Below are 24,589 nucleotides of genomic sequence, written 5' to 3'. Positions count from 1 at the left end.
TTTCACCATGTAGTTCAAGCTGGTCTCGAACTCCTGACCTAAAGCAATTCACCCACCTTGGCCTCTCAAAGTGCTAGGATTACAGGCAATAAGCCACCCTGCCCAGCCTTGTTGTTTTTTAAAGACAGGGTGTCACTCTGTTGCCCAGGCTGGAGTGCAGTGGCATGATCATGACTCACTACAGCCTTGACTTCCTGGGCTCAAGCGATCTTCCCACCTCAGCCTCCTGAGTAGCTGGGACTACAAGCATGTGCCACCACACCTGGCTGATTTTTTAAATTTTTTGTAGAAACAGGGTCTCACTATGTTGCCCAGGATGGTCTCAAACTCCTGGGCTCAAGCCATCTGCCTACCCCAGTGTTGTTGCTTTGAGGATAGAGTCTATTAATAAGGGTGAGTATTTTTAGACAATTTAAATATGTAATTGTTTACATTAATTGGACAAAGGGGTGAAAAACGGGTTTCTGCTACAGAAGAAAGGAAGTTGGGATGGAGTGACCACAGAGGGCTGGCTGCAGATTTCAGCTACAGCAGGGACTATTTAAGGCCAGCCCTGCATGGTTCAAAGAGCCATGAGAATATTTTTTTTTGAGACTCTGGTTCCTCTGGGATTATCCTTCACAGGCCCTCCCAATCATCCATGTGAAGGAACACCAAGGAGAGGAGAAGAGGCCACATGTCAGCACGACTCAGCTTCACAGTCACAAAACGTTCTCTAGCTAATTCCTTTTCGAAACAAAGTGGGATAGACAAAACCTCAATTTAAAAAGAATGTTGTTCTATTCCGTTTTTTTTTTTCTGAAACTATTGAGAAAATAATCGTTTAGAAAGTTGGCTCATGCAAATCATACAATACTTGTCCAGCTAAAACCTTACTACCCAAACTCCACAGTTTCTAGAGACACCTGCAAGTGACATATATATTCTATTATTAGGGGAGTGCAGCATGCAGAGGTGTTTTTCCTACCAGTCCTCCAAAAGCAAAGGCTAACTCCAGAAGTCCGCTGGCCAGCTGCTTACAACTGAGGTCTAGAGAAGGCAGACACTGTCTCTCATCTCCAGGGGCAATGCCTTTATAAACCAGGGAAAGAAGTTCTGTGCCAATAGAATGATGCAGATCTGTGGACTGAAAGAAAGCCAACACTGAAATGCCTAGCAAAAAGATATTTCTTAGAAAAAACAACTTCACTCCTCTCATTAAATAAAAAACCCACTTCAGATGGCACTGACAATTACCTTCCAATATTCAGAAAAATTTTAATTCAATTTTGCTTTTGTTGTTCTTGCTATTTTGAGACAGGGTCTCGCTCTGTTGCCCAGACTGGAGTGCAGTGGCACAATCGTGGCTCACTGCAGTCTCAAGCTTCCAAGCTCAAGCAATCCTCCCACCTCAGCATCCTGAGTAGCTGGGACTATGGGTCCGCAGCACCCACTCCTGGACAATGTTTTTTTTTTTAATTGTTTGTAGAGATGAATTCCTGCCATGTTGCCTGGGCTGGTCTCCAACTTCTGGCCTCAAGCAATCCTCCTATCTGAGCCTCCCAAAGTGCTGGGATTACAGGTATGAGCCACTGTATCTGGCTCAACCTTGCTTTCTATACTAGATTCTTCATTTGTGTTGTCTTGCCACAAAGGCACAACTGCAGTTCCTAAAGTTTTTCAGAAAGCTGCACTGGAAATACCTAAATGTCCTTTATTTTACTTTCATTTTATATTTATAAATTTTTACATTTGCTTTCATGTTTATATTGATATTTCATAGATATACAGATAATATCTACATGTCTAGAGCAAGTAATTCTATAATTCCCATTTCAGCATGCTCAATACATAAAGGACTTTTAAGAAATAATATAAATAAATACACTAATTATCATACTAAAGCTAAAATAAATGTAAAAACAGTAAGTTATAGTTACCTGAGATGGTAATATACTATGCAGAAGCCCAGCTCTGTGAAGCTGTTTACAGGCAGACACGACAGCAGCCAGCCTGCTCCTGTCTACTTGCGCGTCAGGGCCATACAAGTTGACAGCACAAAGCTCCTCAATGCTGGCCATGTGACAAAAACAGTAAATTAGGTGAGCTCTGATCTCATTAAATTATCAAGATACACTGAAAAAAATGTTTGCACTGCTATGAAAGCAAACAGAGGCAACATCTAACAGGATCCATGCGCACTAAGCTAGCACGGAGATCAAACATGGCGCTAACCATGTCTGAAGTTTGCTTAAGTTTGGTACAGGGAAGGCACTGGTTAAATGTGATTTCTAAACAACTATTGAGGTCACTGGCAGCAAACATCCCACTGATATGAGCCTTCCCTGAGGAAGCAGGAGCAGCTGCAGGAGCACGGCAACATATTAGGGCCTGAAATTCCAGGACAACACGTCCCCGATTGTGACCCAAGTACCCACCTCTGTGCTGTTATTTTCTCTCTCAGATGGGTCTCTAGGATATCTTTGTATGGGGACATCTTTAGCGCTTTCATCAGGTTCACACAAACATCAGGAAGATGAGCCATAACCTGGACGTCTCCGATGTTGAAACCTACGCTCGCGGGCTCACACAGTGTCTGCACCAGGACTCTCATCAGGTGTGTATTACACAAGTCCTTCTTCAGGAGCTGTAACAGATTGTTTGATAAAAACACTTTGTCAGACAGCATTTCTATTTTCACCAAAGTGCAGGGCCCACGAGGTTGGGAACTTCTGCCTAAGGGAGAGGTGGGCAGAGTTTCTCTGTAAAACGGGGGCACAGTAAACACTTGAGGTTTGTGGGTTAGACAGTCTCTGCTGCAACTCCTTACGCGTCTGATAAGAAAGCAGCACAGACAACAGGTGGACAGAGGCGCACAGCCATGCTCCTATGTAGCTTTATCTATGGAGCAGGCAGCAGGTGGGGCTATGTCCATGCACAGGGTTTCCCCGCCCCTGACTCAGGACACTGCTGCATCCCAGGGCCTGGTGTGCCACAGGCACCTGGCAGAGATTCCCTGAATAAACTGACTGGAGTTTGTTTACACAATAAGCCTCATGGATACATCTATAAATATTTGCTAGTGTGTGTTTCCTAAGGTAGATGTTTGATGATAGCATAAAATACAGCATCCAATAAAACAATTAGAAAAAACTATTTTGTATTTCATTCACACAGTGAAACTCTGAAGGACATGCAAAGTTTCATGATTTTCAATAGATCGTTCATCACGATGACTGTAGTTAATATAACGATGCATTGTAATTTTGCAAATTGCAAAGAAAATAGATTGAAAAGTTCCCATCACAAAAAATGTTACATATGTGAGGTAACAGATACATTAATTAGCTTGATTTAGCCATTCCACAAGGCAAACCATATCAAAACATCATGCTGTATACCATAAATACAGTTTTTGTCAACTAAAATAAATTGACAACTTGATTTTGACATATAACTCTTCTGACAATGCAAAGTTTTAGAAAAGCCAAAACCTGGCCTTCTCTTCCTGGTTCTTCCCGAAGTCAGGAAAAGCTGGGTTGAGAGGATGAAATATAATAATAATAATAATGATAAATTTTTATTAAAAGCCAAAACCCCTTCTAACAGAAACCTTTGAAGTAGTTTTCCAGTACCAAAAACTGACCTCAAATTAATAGAGCAGCCTACCTTCCATCCTTCTGGGGAGGTGTTCAGCAGAGTCGTGGTAAACTCCATAATCCGGACCACAACGGTGCATTTGCTGTAGCTGTACCTTTCTCCCTCTTGAGGGCTTGGTCTGTTATCTGCTGCCCCCGTGCCAAAGCACTTTTCTGCTGCTATAATGTCATGCATGGCAATGCTTTCTAAAAAGAAAGCCACTGCTTTCAAAAGTGAAGACTGGACTTCAGTACCTAGAAGCAATTATATTGAAATATTAATATATGCTTCCTTTCAACTCCACTAAGATTAATATAAAATTGCTTCTCTAAGCATAGGCATGATGTCCGTTCAGTAAAAATTCAAAATTTTACAAAAGAAACAAACAGCTTAATAATAGCTGAATAAAGTGGCAGTTATTTCTTCTCATATCAAAAGGACACACTGATGGAAGGTCAGGTCTTTATTCCCAAACATTACATGTGAGAAGATAAATTAATATGCTCATTTTAAAGGGCGATTTGGCAATTCATACCAAGTTTTTAAAAATATGCATGCCAATTTCTATCAAATGTTTAAAAACTCATTATGCTTTGAATCAGCACTGAAATTTTAACCTAATGAAATGACTGCAGAATTGCAGAGATGTGGTTGTAAGAATGTTCTTTTTAGCACTGTTATTAATAATGAATGTTATTAATAATGAAAAAATAAAAAATCCTGTCCTTCAAAGGACAGAGACAAATTATGGAGCAGTCTTCAAGCAGGTGTGGACGGGCACCAGTCATATCTTATGGAATCAACTTTCAGGTCAATCCTCAAATGGGCTTTGTCATAAAATTCATTTGTCTGAAAACATCCTGGAGCTGGTTCTCCTTTCCCATCTCAGCCTGTTCATCAGGACTCTCCTGCTTAATGAAAGACAGACCCACCCTCACCTCTCTCCAGTCTAACTGTAGTTTATTACTCCAAGGTGCACAGCCCTTCAGAGCGCCAAGAGACAATTTAAAATACTTGCATACTGTTGAAAGAGTAAAGGCAATGATTGAGTAGGAAAGCCTTTTTGTAAGTCTCATGGTTTCTAATTCTTTGTTTCCAACATAATTTAAGGAAAGTCAATCAAACTGTCAACTGACCTCATTAAAAATAATTTTGATAACATGTATTTTGATGTATTCCAAGAACTGAGATAACTTATATTAAGAATTATTCTCAGCCAGGCGCGGTGGCTCACGCCTGTAATCCCAGCACTTTGGGAGGCCAAGGCGGGCAGATCACGAGGTCAGGAGATCGAGACCACCTTGGCTAACACAGTGAAACCCTGTCTCTACTAAAAATACAAAAATTAGCTGGGCATGGTGGCAGGAGCCTGTAGTCCCAGCTACTAGGGAGGCTGAGGCAGGAGAATGGCACGATCCCGGGAGGCGGAACTTGCAGTGAGCCAAGATCGCGCCACTGCACTCCAGCCTGGGTGACGGAGACTCCGTTTCAAAAGAGAAAAAAAAAGAAATTATTCTCAAAAACCAAATATCCTTGAATCCAACAGAATACTGGATTGTAAGACACACTGCAACCATGGATCTGTTAAATATGGAAAAATGTACATTTTAGAATAAATCAAATATGGCCCTTATTTATGTGAACAAGTTTTTTTGGTTTTGGTATTATTTTCTGAGACAGTGTCACCCAGGCTGGAGTGCTCTGGTGCGATCTCGGCTCACTGCAACCTCCGCCTCCGGGGTTCAAACGATTCTTGTGCCTTAGCCTCCTGAGTAGCTGGGATTAACAGGGACCTGCCACCGTGCCTGACTAATTTTTGTATTTTTGGTAGATATGGGATTTCGCCATGTTGGCCAGACTGGTTTCAAACTCCTCACCTCAGGTGATGTGCCCGCCTCGGCCTCCCAAAGTGCTGGGATTACAGGTGTGAGCCACCACATCCGGCTATGAACAAGTTTTTTTTAATACTAAAATCTATACATACGAAAATAGAATTCCAACCACATAATTTTACATTTTATATGTAATAATTATCAAAATTTTTATATTTGTTGTTTTGGCATTAAAAAATGTAATGTGACTAATAACAAATGTAATAATAACACAGAAGAAAATTTTTTTTGAGACAGGGTCTCACTCTATCACCCAGGCTAGAGTACAGTGGCACAATCACAGCTCACTGTAGCCTCAACCTTCCAGGCTCAAGCGATCTTCCCACCTCAGACTCCCCAGTAGCTGGGATCACAGGTGTGCATCACCACGCCGGACTAACTTCTGTATTTTTTGTAGAGATAGTGTCTTGCCGTGTTGCCCAGGCTGGTCTCAACCTCCTGGGCTCAAGTGATCCTCCTGCCTCGGCTTCCCAAAGTGCTGGGATTACAGGAGAGAGCCACTGAGCCCAGCCAAGGAATCTTTAAATATGTACATCTTTTCATTAAAAAGACGTAGATAGGGATATAGTAAAATCTTAAGCAAAAAAACTTAATACTTTAGGATAAAATCATTTGAAGGTTAGGAAATGAGAATATGAATTCAGGAACTCTGCAAAATTTCCAATAAAGCAGCTATATTTTAAAGCCAATGACGCTGTATATAAAACGGCTATAGTATTTATTGTTCATGGAATACATTTTTTTAAAGTAATATTAACAGTTTTGTGTATTTAAAATGTCAACATTTACAACACACCAGAAAGTATAACTTTTTCAATTATATAAAGCTATGAGAAAAACTGTATTTGTCAACTTTGAAGTATGAAGGAAGGAACCCTTGCAGAGAGGTGACATGAAAGCACGGGCAAGGTGGCTGCACAGCACCTACCATCATGTCGCTGGGATTCTGACCTGGCAGAGCCACTGCCCAGGGTGACTCTGGCAGCACGACACACACCAGCATGAGGCAAGGGTGACCCACCTAGGACCTGGAGCGCTCCCACAGTTCTCTCGCCGATGAACGTGTTGTAGCACTCCAGCGCGGCCAGGAGCAGGTCCAGCCAGCACAGCGTGGCCTGCAGGCTGAATGGCCCCCGAAGGTGCAAGAGGGTGGGCTGGGCCAGGATGCCCGAAGGCTGGCCACAGCCGCCCCCCTCAAAGGTGCTGATGAGAAAAGAGACACCTTCTTCCTTGAGGACATCTTTCAGCCACAAATTAGGGGATCTGTTGCCTTTAAAAAGAAACAAAATTAAAATACACACATATACCTACATTTCTTCAATCCAATCTTTGTACCTAAAATTTCAAAATGTTATGGGACAATCTTTTTTCATTTTACTATGCATTCAACTTGTTTCGCTGTAATTACTTCCAAGAAGGTAATTTCCACCACAGCCATTCTCTTCAGGTTCCTTAAACATTATAAAAATAGTCGGACACCATTTGGAATAGCTGCATACTAATACTTTTTCCCCTGCCTTTTTATTTAAAAATTATTATTCCTTTAAGTCACAAAACAGGATTTGCAAATGAGAACAATAATATCTACCTCTTGGGCTGTTACAAAGATTAGCAGAATTAAAGTAGCTAATATTTGAACATGCTCTTAGAATAACATCTACCACACAGTAAGTGCAGTGTTTGTTAATAAGACAATCAGATGAGCCGTTTCTTCCAGGAAATTTTCTTTTAAATATTAAACTTCTTCTAAATTAAAGACAAATACGTAAAACTGCATTTTGTATGCTCTGAAATCAGTAGCACTGAAAATGTCAAATCATTCTGACTCTAATGAAGAATTCAAAATATGTATCTCTGATGTATTAAAAACAGAACATTCGGCCGGGGGTGGTGGCTCGGGTCTGTAATCCCAGCACTTTGGGAGGCTGAGATGGGCGGATCACTTGAGGTCAAGAGTTCGTGACCAGCCTGGCCAACATGGTGAAACCCCATTTCTACTAAAAATACAAAAATCAGCCAGGCATGGTGGTGCGTGCCTGTGGTCAGCTACTCAGGAGGCTGACGCAGGAGAATCGCTTAAACGAGGGGGAGGTTGCAGTGAGCCAAGATCACGCCACTGCACTACATTCTCAGCTACAGAGTGAGACTCGGTATCAAAAAAAGAGAGAGAACATTTTGTATATTAAGAGGAGGAATATTCTGTAATGTTCTGTTACTTTCACCAAGAAGAGACAAAGAAATCTATAATAATGAGCAAAAAATAAATAGTAAGATATTTAAATTCTACATTAAGAGTGACAGAAGAAAAATGATGGAAAGAAAGGACACAGAAAGGCAGATCGAGAGAGCAGACAAGGGTACTTCACAAGAAGACAGAGAAGCCGAAGACACAGACAAGCACGCTTGGGGTTGGGGAGCCTGCCCAGCCCTACTTCTTCCTTGGTCTCCACCGAGGACCTGCTGTCTGTTTCTGGGCCTGGACCACGCTGAGTCTCAGTATTCAGAAGCCGCCAGGAGCTGTCTCTCTTGGACATATGTCAGAGGGACAACCCTGCACCTGTCGTCAAGTCCTACTGATCTGGGTGTTCCTGTAGCCGGGACTGCTGCTACACAGTGAGCTAAAGAGACACCTGACACAGACACTTAAAAACCACTGAAGGAAGCTAGATGCAATGGCTCGTACCTGCAATCCCAGCACTTTGGGAAGCCAAGGCAGGAGGACTGCTTGGGGTCAGGACTCAAGACTAGCCTGGGCAACATATTAATACCAAGACCCTATCTCTACAAAAAAAACTTAAAAATGAGCCAGGCCTGGTAGCACATGCCTGTGTTCCCAGCTACTCATGAGGCTGAGGCAGGAGGATCCCTTAAGTTCAGTTTATGGCTGCAGTGAACTATAATCGTGTCACTGCAACCTACCTAGCCTGCGCAAAAGAGTGAGACCCTGTCTCTTAAAAACAAACAGGTGCTGCACACCTGCAGTCCCAGCTACTAAGGAGGTTGAGGCAAGAGGATCACATGAGCCTAGGAGTTTGTGTCCAGCCTGGACAACATAGTGAGACTTTGACTCTAAAACTGAAAAGGAAAAAAATAAATCAAAAATACCCACTGGGGGATAAAGACACCAAAGGAGAAAGGTGGCTACACCCTGGAAGGCCAAAGAAGAGATAAATCAAGGAAGGCTCCTTAATGTTATACAAATTACCTCTTGGAAGAAGGGCAAGGCTCACCTACTACCTAGCAGCCTTTGTCCAACAAAACACAATGCTGAGAGGTGGAACTCTATTTAGTTCAGAATACATGAGGTCCATATCATAGGCAACTGAGAAGAGAATAGCACTAGAAATGCCTGAGATCAGTACAGCTAAGGTCACAAGAAATCCTATGTGCTACCAGAGCCACAGACTCAATGTGAGACAGTGGTCTGACCATAAGCAGCTCTACCAACATGCTATCAGGGTCTCGGTTTCTACTAAATATAGGAAAAATGCTGCCCACTGCCCTCCAGCCCTTCCCCAGCCACTGGTCCACTCTTCAATGACTAATTTCACAAGGTTGCTGTGAGAATGACTTAACATACAAAAAACAATTGTTAGCTAAACACATTAAGCAAATTGAAAATGCTAGGCCAGGAGTGGTGGCTCACGCCTGCAATCCCCAGCACTTTGGGAGGCAGAGGCTGGCGGATTACAAGGTCAGGAGTTTGAGACCAGACTGGCCAACATGGTGAAACCCCGTCTCTACTAAAAATACAAAAATTAGCCGGGCATGGTAGCACGCGCCTGTAATCCCAGCTACTCTGGAGGATGAGGCAGGAGAATTGCTTGAACCCTGGGCGCAGAGGTTGCAGTGAGCCAAGGTGGTGCCACCGCACTCTAGCCTGGGCAACAGAGCAAGACTGTCTCAGGGAAAAAAAAAAATTTTTTTTAAATGCTAATGTTTTTTAAACAATTATCTAAATTAAAACACAGATACACATTTCTATTATATATGTAAAATGATATAGTACAGTAAATTTATACTTTATTATTTATATAGCATATATAAAATAATTGAATTCAGTTATACTATGTATTTATACATACTCTATAGTATATAATATATAGTATATAACATTATAATATATCCTATAGTATAACACAATGTAGAGTCCTTCTTAGTTTTAGAAGCCTGGAAATATATAAAGTAACTTTTTTCCTCTTGTTCCATGAAGAAAAAGCCCAGCCAGAACTCCATCCCAGGCCAGGCGCAGTGGCTCACGCTTGTAATCCCAGCACTTTGGGAGGCCGAGGCGGGTGGATCACGAGGTCAGGAGATCAAGACCACCCTGGCTAACATGGTGAAACCCCGTCTCTACTAAAAATACAAAAAATTAGCTGGACGCGGTGGCAGGCACCTGTAGTCCCAGCTACTCGGGAGGCTGAGGCAAGAGAATGGTGTGAACCTGGGAGGCGGAGCTTGCAGTGAGCCAAGATAGCGCCACTGCAGTCCAGCCTGGGCAAAAGAGCGAGACTCTGTCTCAAAAAAAAAAAAAAAAAAAAAACCCCACCCCAACTTTTGCCAAGGAACCAGCACACCCATCTCACCCGAGGCACTCTCCACGCATGGCACAGGGCTGTGACAGCCCACAATGGGGGAAGGCAGGGCCTGATCTCTCCTGAGCACAGCTTCCCCACTCCCAAGCTATCAAACCTAGGTTTGGACTTAATGGACAAAACTGAACAATACATTTATTCCTGAGAAACTTGTCATTATTTCAGTCCATAAGCAGTTTAATGGTTTAGTAATTACTGAAAAGCACAGGTTCACTGCTTTCCTTTAATACACTGATTTGAGATCATTCAGACTTAGGATGCTGGCAAACACATGCTTACAATCACATGCTTAGGATGCTTACTAATCACATGGTGAAACAGAACTGCATTACCTCATCAACTGTTAATATTCTGAATCTTAACTGAATACCATGTTAACTGCAATGATCACCCAATTACTCAATTCTTCTTTACTTCTTTTAAATGGGATAATAAAGCAAACTGTAGTGAAATTAAAGATATACAGATTACCATACCTGGCAATAAAGGAACGAATTTATAAAAGAGTTCAATGGATTTGTGTCGACATTCTGTCTGGGGCCTCCCACAATGAGCTAAAAGCCACTTGACCAGATCCAATAAACACAGTGACGCGGAAGGTGGAAATCCTCTGCACAGAGACAGCATACTGTCATTAGTCCCTCTCCAACATGCAACATTCAGCTACCAAGGCTCTAGAAATCATAAACTAATCTTTATCACACAGATATATGTAGAAACCTCACTAAAAGGCATTCGACTTATTTTTAATGTATTATAATTAGAGTGCAATCAAAATAACACAGGTGAAATGGGTCCTAAATGCTGCTCATGTTCATTTTTTCATGTGGGGAAAAATTAAAAAGTTCTCCTTAAAAGAACAGCACTAAGTATTTTCATGTTTCTTGTGCAATATACCTTGTAAAGCAGTGCTTCTCAAAGTGTGGTCCCTGGACAGCTGTTCCAACATTACCTGTGCACTTGTTATAAATCCAAATTATCTGGCACTACCCCAGGTGTACACAGAAATTGAGGGTGGGGCCAGCCGCAATCTGTGTTTGAACTACATCTCCAGGCAATTCTAATGCATGCTAAAGTTAGAACCAATGAACTAAACTGATATCGTAAGTTAATAGTAGAATCTGGAAGAATCAACTTTTAAAATAATAGAGAAAATATTAATAATCCAGTCCACATGGGACTGTGCTTCTCCAGAGTGGCGGTCACTAGCATGGATAACAGATGTCCCCAGACACCCTGCAGAGATCTGGAGGGGCTTATGGAGGGCACTCACCCTATTGGAGAAGGCAATACCACTAAGATGGAATAAGGGCAAAAACTGGAAACCACTGGCCAATATCCCAGCCTTGGTTGGCTCTAAGTAGTTTCATTTCCTAATTTTATGATTCCATGTCTGTCAAAATGTTACTATTTGAACATTCAGTTCATACACTTCAAAATTTACGGAATAATGGCTCATGCATATTCTAGTCAAATCATCCACATCAAAACATGTTCAAAATTAGTGCATATTAAATAGAACGTGTTACAAAACTAATTTTCAATTTCTATCTACTATCTCAACCCAGATCAAATACCTTATACCTTATCCCTTAAACCAAGTATTTTCAAACACAAAGCTTTTAAACATTTTTGGAAACTGAACTCTTCATACTTCCACACATTCCTTGTTTAGGAAGTAATTCCTTATACTTCCACAGATCCATCCCAAGTTGTCCTTCATTAGCTGCGAATTAGTTTTATGTTGTGGGAAAAGACGGAAAAGGAAGCAAGATCACCTACCGCGGCAAACGTCGTTTCTTTGCTTTATTTAAAGAAACATGCTTCTTTTCAATGATGCGGCATAGGTGATCAATGGCATCACAACACTGTTGAATTGTACCTGTTCTCAAGTACAAAGACATATTTCCAAAGAAGGCATACATAGCTGATTATTATTAAATTTGTATTATAAATGTGTTGGCCTAATTTTTAACTGAAAAGGTAATTTTACTATAGATTTAATATGTTTTCATCCCTAAGAATAATAAAATTAGATAAATGATTCACACTCCATATTCAAAAATGAACACAAAACCCATATTTAAGACTGCAGGATAGCATGGTGCGTGCACGCACAAACACACGCACACACAGAGCAATGCCATACCTAACTAGAAACTGTACCACCAACACCTCGGCCACCCAAAGCACAGCCTCTCCTAATGGACCTGAGATGCAAGAGACCTTGCAGGTATTACAAAACCCACATACCAGGCCAGAGCCTGTGGACTTCAATTTGTGGCTGTTTTAAAGGGGTGTTAAGTCCCTTGACCTCCCTTCCTATGCAGGATAAACTATGGTATCATCTGGTAACACAGCCTCTGGAGAAGGACAACAGGTAAGACGGTGAAGTCACCCACAGAAGTCTGGAATTATTTAGGAAAGGAACCTTATACATCTTATTTTGACCTGTGTCACCAAGAAAAAGTTTTCTATGTTTTTTAAATATGTCAGTGATCACAAAAAAAGTTTCACTTGTTGAAAAAATTCACCCATATGGGAAATCAAGACAAACAAAGCAAATTTAAGCTATTTGACAATGAGGACTAAATTTTAAACATTTTTGCCCACAATAGACTATCAGCATGAAGGATAACAGAGCTCAGTTTGTCTTTTTAAAAAATAAAGTTGGCGGGCGCAGTGGCTCATGCCTGTAATCCCAGCATTTTGGGAGGCTGAGGCGGGTAGATCACGTAAGGTCAGGAGTTATAGACCACCCAGGCTAACATGGAGAAACATCTCTACTAAAAATACAAAAATTAGCCAGGCGTGGTGGCAGGCCCCTGTAGTCTCAGCTACTTGGGAGGCTGAGGCAGGAGAATCGCTTGAACCCAGGAAGCGGAGGTTGCAGTGAGCCGAGATCGCACCATTGCACTCCAGCCTGGGGGACAAGAGCAAAACCCCATCACAAAAAATAAATAAAATAAAATAAAGTAAGTCAAGACCCGTATCAGTGATAAATTCCTGCCACAGCTGTGTGGCCCTCAGTCAATGACATGCCTGGGCCTCTGTGCCCCAACTACATCATGTGCTGGGACCAATGGGGAGTTAAGAAGTCTTCTAGCTCAACAACTCTATGTAGTTCCTAATAGCTTCTTGCATAGAATTTAATTGTAATCATTTATTACTCTCTTAGCTATTGTAGCCTACTTCTGACTTAATATCTTTATAATATTCCTTCATCATGGATGAAACAGCTTTATCACAGTCCTGTAATGAGACCCACTTTCTACTTTCTAAATGATCACCAGTGAGTGCAGAGGCACTGACAACATCTCAGTGGTTATCACATCCAGCTTCTTCAGCATCATATCTGCACATTTTCATGTTCTGTCATCATAGCATCACAGTGTCTGACTGGCTTTGTTGTCTCCCCTGCCCTGGGCAGGATCTGCAACCAACCAGGGTCAAGCTCAATGGCCACCAGGAGTATATGGTGAGTCAAAGAGAATGAGGGCATGAAAAAATTATTAACAAGCTGGATTTAAGGCACTGAAGGGGCTTCTCTTCTCTTCACATTTATTAATTTATACAACTCTTGGAAAAGAAAAAAAAAACCTTATAAGAGAATCACACAAGCCTTAACTCCTCACTGGGGAAACTCTTCAGACCTGTAAGGCAGACAGAACACTGAAGCGAAATGTACCTAAGGACTTCTCATCTGCATGTGCTAAGGCCAGACTCTCCATGTATATCACCAAGGCTTCAAACACAAACTGTTCCACCAGAGACTCTTCTTCCCTGTAAAATAAAGAATGGGAAACCTCACCTAAGAAAACAATAAAGCAGAAAGGACAAAGAAAAGAAGGAATGGAATTAAAGAAGGCACACATTAATTAAATTTGTTTTTTGTGGCTGGGTGCAGTGGCTCACGCCTGTAATCCCAGCACTTTGGGAGGCTGAGGTGGGCGGATCACGAAGTCAGGAGATGGAGACTACGGTGAAACCCCGTCTCTACTAAAAATACAAAAAATTAGCCGGACGCAGTGGCACACGCCTGTAGCCCAAGCTACTCGGGAGGCTGAGGCAGGAGAATGGCATGAACCCGGGAGGCAGAGCTTGCAGTAAGCCGAGATCCTGCCACTGCACTCCAGCCTGGGCGACAGAGCAAGACTCCAGCTCAAAAAAAAAAAATAATAATAATAATTTTTGTTGTTGTTGTCGTTTTTTTAAAGGCTCAGCTGGGTGTGGCAGCGCATGACTATAAAAAATCACTTGAGCCCTTGAGTTCGAGACCAGTCTGGGCAAAAAAGTGACACCCTGTCTCTACAAAAAATAAAAATAAAAAAAATTAGTTGGGTGCAGTGGCGCACACCTGTGGTCCCAGCTACCTGTGAGGCTGAGGCAGGAGGACCACTTGAGCTCAGGAGGTTGAGGTTGAGTCATGATCCCCCCACTGCACTCCAGTCTGAGCAACAGAGCAAGACCCTGTCTCAGAAAAGAAAGGGGGGGGGGGCTCAGTGTTTTAAAACATGAAACAGGTGCGGTGGCTCACACCTGTAATCCTAGAACTTTGGGAGGCTGAGGCAGGGATCACCTGAGGTCAAGAGTTCAAGACCAGCCTGGCTAACATGGTGAAACCCCATCTCTACTAAAAACACAAAAATTAGCCAGGCGTAGTGGCAGGCGCCTGTAATCCCAGCTACTCGGAAGACTGACGCAGGCAAATCGCTTGAACCTGGGAAGCAGAGGTTGCAGTGAGCCGAGATCACACCATTGCACTCCAGCCTGGGTGACAGAGCAAGACTCCGTCTCCAAAAACAGAAAAACCGTGGAACAACCTAAAATACTTCTCAAAGATACCTCCTCAAGAGCAGACTAGAGGAAAGCTACATGAACCAAAGAGGCAGCACACGCTCTGTTTCCACACAAGTGCCTCTGTCCCTTGCATCTGCAAAACTGCTCATTTGCCTGTGGGGCTAATTATTATCCATGTGTCCTTCTGCAATGTAACCCTCATGAAGGGCTATATTGTTATACTTCTAACATGGACACAGGCCTGGCACATCATTTTTTTTTTCTTCAACTTTTAAGTTCAAGGGTACATGTACACGATGTGAGGTTGCACAGGTAAATGTGGTACACAATATTCCTAATAAGGAATGCTGGATGAATGAATGAACACCACTACCTTAGGTCAGTGACCACTTGTCTTTTTTCTTGGACCTCTGAAATGGCCTCTTCACTGGTGTCCCAGTCTTCAGTCTACTCAGACCCACTCTCTACACAGCTACCAGCAAGTGGATTTTAGGAGGAAATCTAAATGCATCTCTCCCTGCACCCACTACTCCACAGATCCTCTGTCACTAGAGGTGACCTACGCTCCTTACTACAGCAAGCAGAGCCCTCCTCACTAGCCTCACGACACCTGCCTCCAAACCTCAAAGGACTTCAGACACCTTCCTCTTTCTTATCTCTATCCCCCACCACCCACTAACTTTGATCTAAAATGCCTTGGCTGACTTCCATTTATCCTTCAAGTCTCATCTCCAGTATAAACCCTAGCAAGAGGCCACAGCTAACCTGCTCACCCTGGATTAGCTACTCCTCCTCTGTGCACCCAAAGCCCCTGTATATGCGTCTTTTGTTGCATTTCCAAAATGGCTGAGACAGTGTTTACATGCATTTCTCAGCAGTTTCCAAGCTTCTGGAGTGCAAACTGAATTTTAATTCACCTTTTAATCTCCAGAGGACAGCACAGCATCCAGCACATAATTACTTACTAAATGCAGGATATATGACACATGGATACACAGAGTGAAACTCCAAGTCACTTTTCAAAACCACAAGTTTCTCTTCCCTGTTGTGTAGCTTACAAACCTGAATTCCCTGTAGATATTATTAAACGCAAGTGATGCTCCCAGCCTCTTGAAAGCATTGGGGTGAAGCGCGAGACTATAAAGTCGCTTGAAAAGCGATTTGGTGTTTACTGGACTCTTCTCCTGCTGCTGTGGTGTTATTTGCTTAATGGACCATTTAAGGAATTCTCGAATACACCGACCACAAAAATCTCTTAAAGTACTGTCAACAGGGTCCACAATTCCATCCTGAAACAAAACAAAGAGACCTTGATTGTACCAATTTTTATAACCACTGACAACTGAATACAAGGGTATAGTTGGTCTATCTCTGAGCATAACTAAAGTATGTTAAAAATTAATTTATAGCACTAGTCAAGAAAAAAATAAACACTAGTAAAACCAATCTCCATAGTGTATCCAGAATCTAGGCTTGAATAACTATTTCCTTCTGATATAATGAAAACATTTTCTTTTAAACAAATTAATAAACTGAAAAGCCATGAAGAGGGGAGAGAAAACTTTAACTATAACAAAACAATCTTTCCCTTCCCTGAAAAAAAAAGAAAACAGCTATATCCTAAGAATTTCAGAGGAATTCTGATTGTTGATTTCACCCCATAACAGTTTTTGAGACACTTTTCATATTGAAGTCAAAGAGAGTAAGACCCTTGGAAGTTCCAAAGAAACTGTACTGCTCCATAAAGGAAAATCCTATGGAAGCATGAAGAGCAGCCCCCATAAAGGCCCTGCCGAAAACATCTATGGACATTTGACCAACGACCACACAGAGATGTATTCTACTTTATGCTTTGTTTCATTCTAGTCATGACGCTCTCTCAGATCTACAAAGGAAAAGTTTAACTTGAAAATGTACACTCAACAATGAATTAAGAGAGTTCTGCCTAACACTTCCAGTTATTTGCTACATATAAAATCCTTTCTTGCAGAGGTAATTAGAATCCAAAAACGTAACACAAGCCACGGTTATGGGAGGAGAGGGCGCTTCCTGCTTTTCAGAGCAGAGGTCACTAGCGCCATGCGGTGATACAGGGAACAGCAGCTATCACCAGGAAACCCACGGCCCTCCTTCACTTGAGTGCTGTGCTACTGAGTTCACGCTGCTTCTTTACCTTTTCTTTCCTCAACTATCTCGTTTTACTTATCAGATTTCTTTCTGAAGCTCTTACTTAATCTACCTTCAAGGATCAAAAGGGAGAAAAGAAACATAAAAAAAACTAAAATAAAAACTTTTTAACAGAAACATTATAATGAAAACATCTGAATGCAAATAAGCCATAAATTAACTTCAACTAACTGTATTTATTATAGGTAGGATTCACTGGTAGACACTGCAGGGAATTAAACTACAGGTTTAATTATGTCACCACCCTAATGAATGTTCAGTCACTCTCCCCTGCCTGTAACATGACTAAGAAAGGTCACACTCAGAGTACACTGCCAGCAGCATAACCAGGACTGTGCAGGTGACATAAACTTATTTGCACAGGTTCAAAAATTATAGTAAAATAAGCATCAAAAGACACTACAATTTAGCTGGCCTCACTGCCTCTGCCCTCAGTGAGCTGGCAACCAAATTCTAAGATGCTGCTTCTTTGTGTCAGAAGAGTTCTGTGTAAAAGGTGAACTGCTGTTTCCAGGGCCCTTTAGTTATTGAATCTGAGTATAGGAGAAAATTGGATATGCTCAGAAATTCTTATTCTTTGTTTTTGAGACAGAGTCTCACTCTGTCACCCAGACTGGAGTGCAGTAGCCCAATCTCAGCTCACTGCAACCTTTGTCTCCCAGGTTGAAGCAATTCTCATGCCTAAGCCTCCTGGGGAGCTGGGACTACAGGTGTGTAATACCACGCCTAGCTAATTTTTCTATTTTTAGTAGAAACAGAGTTTCTCCATGTTGGCCTGGTTGGTTTCCAACTCCTGGGCTCATGCAATCTGTATGCCTCGACCTCCCAAAGTGTTGGATTACAGGCGTGAGCCACTGTGCCCGGCTCACCGCCAAGGTGGGTGGATCACTTGAGGTCAGAACTAAGACCAGCCTGGCCAACAAAGTGAAACCCCGTCTCTGCTTGAAATACAAAAAATTAGACAGGCATGGTGGTGAGCGCCTGTAGTCCCAGCTATTCAGGAGGCTGAGACAGGCGAATTGCTTGATCCTGGGAGGCGCAGGTTGCAGTGAGCCAAGATCGTGCCATTGCATTCCAGCCTGGGCGATGGAGCAAGACTGTCTCAAAAACATAAATAAATAAACAAACATCAAATACAACTAATCGATGGGAATAAGAGGAAAAGAATCAACTATTACTTACCAATATAGCTTCTAGTAAGGCGACAGTATCCTGACTTTCAAATTTCTTATTGTTAGTGAACCAGTGAATCAGCTGCATAACTAGTGGCTCATACAGTTGCCTTGTCACCTGAAGAAAGAATTAAAGTTAATTCCCTTCATGTTAAAGAAATGTTACGCTGTAAAGGGTTCCATTTAAATGCCATTTGCAGTATAAAATTCAGTAATACTACTACCATGGTTGTATTAGTTTCCTTTTTTAGTTCAGGCTCAAGTGGTCCTCTCCCACCTCAGCCTCCAGAATAGCTAGGACTACAGGCATGTACCACCACACCCAGTTAACTTAAAATTTTTTTTTGTAGAGACAGGGTTCCACTATGTTGCCTAGGTTGGCCTTGAACTCCCGGCCTCAGGTGATCCTCCTGCCTCAGCCTCCCAACGTGCAGGGATTACAGGTATGAGCCACCATCCCCAGCCCCATTAGTTTCCTTTTCCAGTTTAATTCCATGATGAAGAGTCCAGCAAAGAAAAATATGCAACAAAAGCTCATTGTTCCTCTGATCGGGAGGGCAATTTAGGATAGATATTGTTGGGTTTGTAATACTCATCTTTATTCATTTGATCTTGAACGTGCACACAAGATATCCTGGATTACAGACAACCTGGTCGCTATTCAACTATTATACAAAGCAAATAACAACCCTGTGGTTCCCCACAGCCTAACGGTCTCCCCTTGTGGTGACAAAATGAAAGCCCAATCAATGTCCTATATACACAAATTCAAAGCCTGTACCACAGGGGAGGAACACAGAAAAACAGATTTAACCTGTTTATATACAAGACAAAGAGGAAGCTGCCTCTCCCACCGCTGCCAAAAGGAGGGAGAAAGATCTCTATGGAGATGGGATGAAAAGGATCCTAGGTCTAACCTTCTGGAACATAAATAAAGCCTCTCCAGGGGCCAGGTAGCCCCGTGCTCCCTGGCTTTGTAAAATCCAAGATGTCTCCAGGCCTGGGCTCCTCCCTTATGACAAGTAAATCCATACCCAAGGAGGCAGAGCTCCTGTCTTCCTGGAAGCTTGGAAGTGTAACCTAGTGGCCTGGTGGAGGTGTGACCATGTGGTCATCTTAGAGCAACAAGAGAAGTGGATCAGAGCAATTAGCTAGACAAGCTGCTACAGATCTAACCCTCATTATACATGAGAGTAAAATGCTGGCCAGGCGCAGTGGTTCATGCCCATAATCCCAGCATTTTGAGAGGTCAAGTCGGGAGGGTCTTTTGAAGCCAGTTCAAGACCATCCTGGGCAACATAGGAAGACCTTGTCTCTAAAAAAATTATTTTTTATTAGCTAGGCATGGTGGTGCGTGCCTGTAGTCCCAGCTACTCAGGAGGCTGAGTCAGGTGGATGGCTTGGGCCCAGGAGGTGAAGGCTTCAGGGAACTATGATTGTGCTACTGCACTCCAGCATGGGTGACAGAGGGACACCATGTCTAAAAAAAAAATTAAAATGGCCAGGCACGATGTAATCCCAGCACTTTGGGAGGCTGAGGAGGGCGGATCACTTGAGGTCAGGAGTTTGTGACCACCCTGGCCAAAATAGTGAAACCTCTTCGCTAATAAAAATCCAAAAATTAGCCGGGTGTGGTGGTGGTCGCCTGTAACCCCAGCTACTTGGGAGGCTAAGGCAGGAAAATCGCTTGAACTGGGAGATGGAGGTTGCAGTGAGCCGAGATCGTGCCACTGCACTCCAGACAGAGTGAGACTCCGTCAAAAAAAAAAAAAAAAAAAAAAAAAAGTAAAATGCTTGTGGTGGAAGTTAAGGCGAACACTCCCACACTGATATCCTGTACATTTCTGCCTCAGAGGCCAGGGCTTTTATAGGAGCACTGAGCCATCCAGGACATCGTTATTCCCCACAGTTACTGAGCTCAACAATTAAGTACTTTGATATTAGAGGTCCATACTGTAGTTAACATCACCTCAAAAATGATGCAATATGTCCCAGGGCTCAGACTAAACAACACAGAGACTCTTCCAAATAGTCTTTCTAGTCTTTGAAGCTATTTTTTTCCCCTAATACCTTCACTGGCCTCTATGAAGCAATTTTTAAAATTAATCAATATAAAAGGGTCTTAACTTTCAGTTTGAAAGCTTAACCTGGTCTTAAAGCATCACTTATTTTCCACAAAAGAATCATACTGGTGTTTTTTTTTTTGAGACAGAGTCTCGCTCTGTCGCCCAGGCTGGAGTGCAGTGGCACGCGGTCTCTGCTCACTGCAAGCTCCGCCTCCCAGGTCCATGCCATTCTCCTGCTTCAGCCTCCCGAGTAGCTGGGATCGCAGGCGCCCGCCACCACGCCCGGCTAATTTTTTGTATCTTTAGTAGAGATGGGGTTTCACTGTGTTAGCCAGGATGGTCTCGATCTCCTGACCTTGTAATCCACCCACCTCGGCCTCCCAAAGTGCTGGCATTACAGGCCCTCCCACCGCGCCCGGCCAAGAATCATACTGTTTTATTCTTAGTACATAAGTTTTTTTAATACATGTATACATAGCTAGATATATATATACAATATAGACATACCCCTTTATAGAAAACCATCCCTCTACAATCCTACATCCCAAAGGTAACCACTGTCGACTTTCAAAATATTTTATTTACATACCTTTTTTTTTTTTTTGAGACAGAGTCTTACTCTGTCACCAAGGCTAGAGTGCAGTGGTGCAATCTGGGCTCACTGCAACCTCTGACTCCTGGGTTCAAGTGATTCTCCTGTCTCAGCCTCCCAAGTAGCTGGGATTACAGGTGTCCACCACCATGCCCAGCTAATTTTTGTATTTTTAGTAGCACCAGGGTTTCACCATGTTGGCTGGGCTGGTCTCGAACTCCTGACCCCCGGCCAATCTATGTACATTTAAGTATGTGTATATACACGTGTAAAAATAAAAATGAATCTGCCAAGGAGGCAGAGCTCCCGTCTTCCTGGAAGAAACCAGTAACTGGTTTCTTCTTAGAGTACTTTCCATGTAAACATATGCACTCTACCAGTGTTTTCACTAGCCGCCCAGTACCTCAACTATGGACGTAACACAACCCAGCTACCAGAACTGTACTGCTAGAAATGAAAGTATTTCTAAATTATGACTACCATACAGAGTGGAGAGTCCTGAGCACACTGTTTAAGCAGCTCTCTTGTAAGGAAGCTGCTAGGCCAGGGCTGTGGTCACCCAATCCAAGCCCAGCTGCAGAGCACTGTGCCTGCGTCGCCCCACCAACCATGACGTGCAGGGTCCTTTCCTTGTGCCCTTGGCAACACCAAACATTGTTCATCTTTTAAATATTTGACAGTAGCCAGTATCATTTTAATTTGAAGTTCCTTGTTTACAAAAAGGTTGACTATTTTAAGATACATTCCATCGGCCATTTACATTTCTTCTTTTATGAGCTGCCTATTTTTTTCTTTATACATTTGTCCATTTTTAAATCTGATTTCTTCAGTAGTATGTTGCACATTATGTATGTGTTACAATGTTGGTTTTATGCCATTCAGTAGTCTTAAACATTTATAAGGTCAAAACTATCAATACATTAACACTTTTATGTGTCTTCCTATCTGTACAAACTTTATAGAAAGACACAGAAGGATGCCGATTATGGAAAAGTAATGAAATCCATCCAAGGAGCAGAAATCACACTGCACACAGAAGAAAATGTTTTGAAATGCTATGGGTCTACTTTTTGTTAACAAAACATCTATGCACATGTCAAGATGTGTTATTATAAAGACATTCTCCAGACTTTCCAGAGGATCTAACATCTTTTCCCAGGGAACAAGCATGTGAAAGGGGTGACGTGAAGGTTCATTTTTATCTTTGAACATTTTTATATTATAAACTGATGTTTATCAACAAAAAAGACCTAAAGATATACACAGACAGATATGCTATGTGGTCATTACATTTTTCTGTAATTTATTTATAGTTCATTTTTCCTTCTAAATCATTGATTTACAGTTAGTTTCTTCACCTGTGACAAAGACCCTCTTCCTTGCCCTAACTCTAGTCAGGCTCCTCTGAACTCTTCTCAACTAGGCCTTGACTTCTGGGCTTCCATGTTCATCTCTATTAGTCCAGTTTTACCAAGAACTCCGCTGAGTCAGTTCAGTGAAAACGCCTCCCCTTGATATATAATCTAATTCCTCATCTCCCACCAGCCCCCAGGCAGTGTCTGGTCACCCTGGCCCATCTTCAGCCATAACACTCTTAGGATTGGTTTAGCCACAATCCTCTTTATGCCTGACATTTCTTCTGTTGTGGGAAGTCAGGGACCCTGAACGGTGGGACCAGCTGGAGCCGAGGCAGAAGAATATAAATTGTGAAGACTGACATTTATCAGTTCCCAAAATTAATACTTTTATAATTTCTCACACCTGTCTTTACTGCAGTCTCTGAACATAAATTGTGAAGATTTCATGGACATTCATCACTTCCCCAATCAATACTCTTATAATTTCTTATGCCTGTTTTTACTTTAATCTCTTAATCCTGTTATCTTCGTAAGCTGAGAATGTACGTCACCTCAGGACCACTACTGTACAAATTGATTGTAAAATATGTGTGCTTGAACAATATGAAATCAGTGCACTCTGAAAAAGAACAGAATAACAGCTATTTTCAGGGAACAAGGGAGGGAAGATAACCATAAGGTCTGACTGCCTGCGGGGTCAGGAAAAACACAGCCACATTTTTCTTCTCACAGAAAGCCTATAGACGGATATGTGAGTAGGAGAAATATCGCTGAATTCTTTTCCCAGCAAGGAATGACCCTGGGGAAGGAATGCATTCCTGGCAGTAGGTCTATAGACAGCTGCTCTGGGAGTGTCTGTCTTATGCAGTTGAGATAAGGACTGAAATATGGCCTGGTCTTCTGCAGTACCCTCAGGCTTACCAGGATTGGGAAATCCCAGCCTGGTAAATTCTAGTCAGACTGGTTGTCTGCCCTCGAACCCTGTTTCCTGTTAAGATGTTTATCAAGACAATGCACAGAGGGACATAGGCCCTCATCAGTAATTCTAATTTTGCCTTGCCTTATGACCTTTATTGCCCTTTGAAGCACGTGATCTTTGTGACCTACTCCTGGTTCATACACCCCCTCCCCTTTTAAAATCTCTAATAAAAATGTGCTGGTTTTGCAGCTCCAGGTTGTCATCATGGTCCCGGCTATAACATTTCTCTCTTTGTACTCTTTCTCTTTATTTCTCAGACCAGCCAACGCTTAGGGAAAATAGAAAAGAACCCATGTTGAAATACTGGGGGCTGGTTCCCCTGATATTCCTCTTAGTGATTTCCATCCACTGACCCTGACCCTGCTCCTTGGCTATCAATCCCCCTGGTCAGGAAGTATTTGGAATAGAGCCCAATCCCTCTCCAGCAGTGTAAAAGCCCACTGGAGTAGCCTCCCCTTTAACAGTTTTCCTTAACATCTTTAAAGAATGTCATGAATAATTTTTTCTTTAACACGTTAGTCATTTGACCTAATACCATTTATTAAATGACCCATTTCCCACTTAAATGAGCCCCTACCATAGACACAATTTTCATATACACACAAGGGGCCACTTCCCGGCCCCTAGCTCTCCCACTGAGCCATATGTGCACTGGTTCAGCCTCTTATACTCCATAAGGCCACTTTTCAACATCTGCTACACAAGACTCCCTACAGCGTGCAACCCTTTCAAAATGTGTCTTGCTTATTAGGCTCAAGCAATTACTCCTTCAGATTATTCTTTTAAGTTCAAAAATAAAATTAATTCTGGATTTTTTACTGGAATTACACCAGAGCTATCAATTGATTCAGGGAAACTTGACATTTTTTTCAATAATGACTTCTACCTCAGGTACATAAGCTATTCATCTTCTATAGTCATAAAATGTTTGCCTGGCACACTGAAGTTTATTCCTAGACATTTTTTTTTTGATGCTGTTATGAACAAGATGTTATAGACATATTTTCCAAGTGGTCAATACTAATATATGAAATATATGAGAATAATGTATGAAAAAAGATAATGAGAATTATGTGTTTATAATTCATCAGCTTTTTCCTTTATTAATTCTTAGAATTTATCAGCTGATATGCTTACTCTTGGGCCTTCCAGATTTTGAAAACAATTATAATAATCTTTTCTCTTTCCTAATATTCCTTCTATGATTTTCTTATCTTACAGTATTGAATAGAATCTCCCAAATAGTTAGTGGGGTTGATGTCCTAGCCTTACTGGCCCGCTGACAAGAGTCTTTTGATTGCCAAGTGCCAAGTGCTGGGGTAGATGCTGA

General features: G+C 42.0%; 1 protein-coding gene across 4 annotated transcripts in view; it reads right to left on the bottom strand.

The window, feature by feature from the left end:
* The window catches only part of PRKDC (protein kinase, DNA-activated, catalytic subunit), a 186,913-nt gene that overhangs the window by 113,230 nt on the left and 49,094 nt on the right, over positions 1–24,589 (bottom strand). For all 4 annotated transcript variants that reach the window (XM_055286467.2, XM_055286469.2, XM_055286468.2 and 1 more), the window contains exons 26-35: positions 18,275–18,382; positions 15,968–16,194; positions 13,794–13,888; positions 11,888–11,987; positions 10,582–10,715; positions 6,532–6,780; positions 3,649–3,872; positions 2,418–2,626; positions 1,920–2,052; positions 968–1,126 (exon numbers count right to left, since the gene is read on the bottom strand). In XM_055286467.2, the coding sequence (XP_055142442.1) occupies positions 968–1,126; positions 1,920–2,052; positions 2,418–2,626; positions 3,649–3,872; positions 6,532–6,780; positions 10,582–10,715; positions 11,888–11,987; positions 13,794–13,888; positions 15,968–16,194; positions 18,275–18,382 (1,638 nt within the window). The remainder of the gene's footprint in view (positions 1–967; positions 1,127–1,919; positions 2,053–2,417; positions 2,627–3,648; positions 3,873–6,531; positions 6,781–10,581; positions 10,716–11,887; positions 11,988–13,793; positions 13,889–15,967; positions 16,195–18,274; positions 18,383–24,589) is intronic.

The sequence above is a fragment of the Symphalangus syndactylus genome, chromosome 7 (assembly GCF_028878055.3).
Source record: "Symphalangus syndactylus isolate Jambi chromosome 7, NHGRI_mSymSyn1-v2.1_pri, whole genome shotgun sequence".
Lineage (NCBI taxonomy): Eukaryota > Metazoa > Chordata > Mammalia > Primates > Hylobatidae > Symphalangus > Symphalangus syndactylus.
This window is presented reverse-complemented; position numbering and strand designations above follow the sequence as displayed.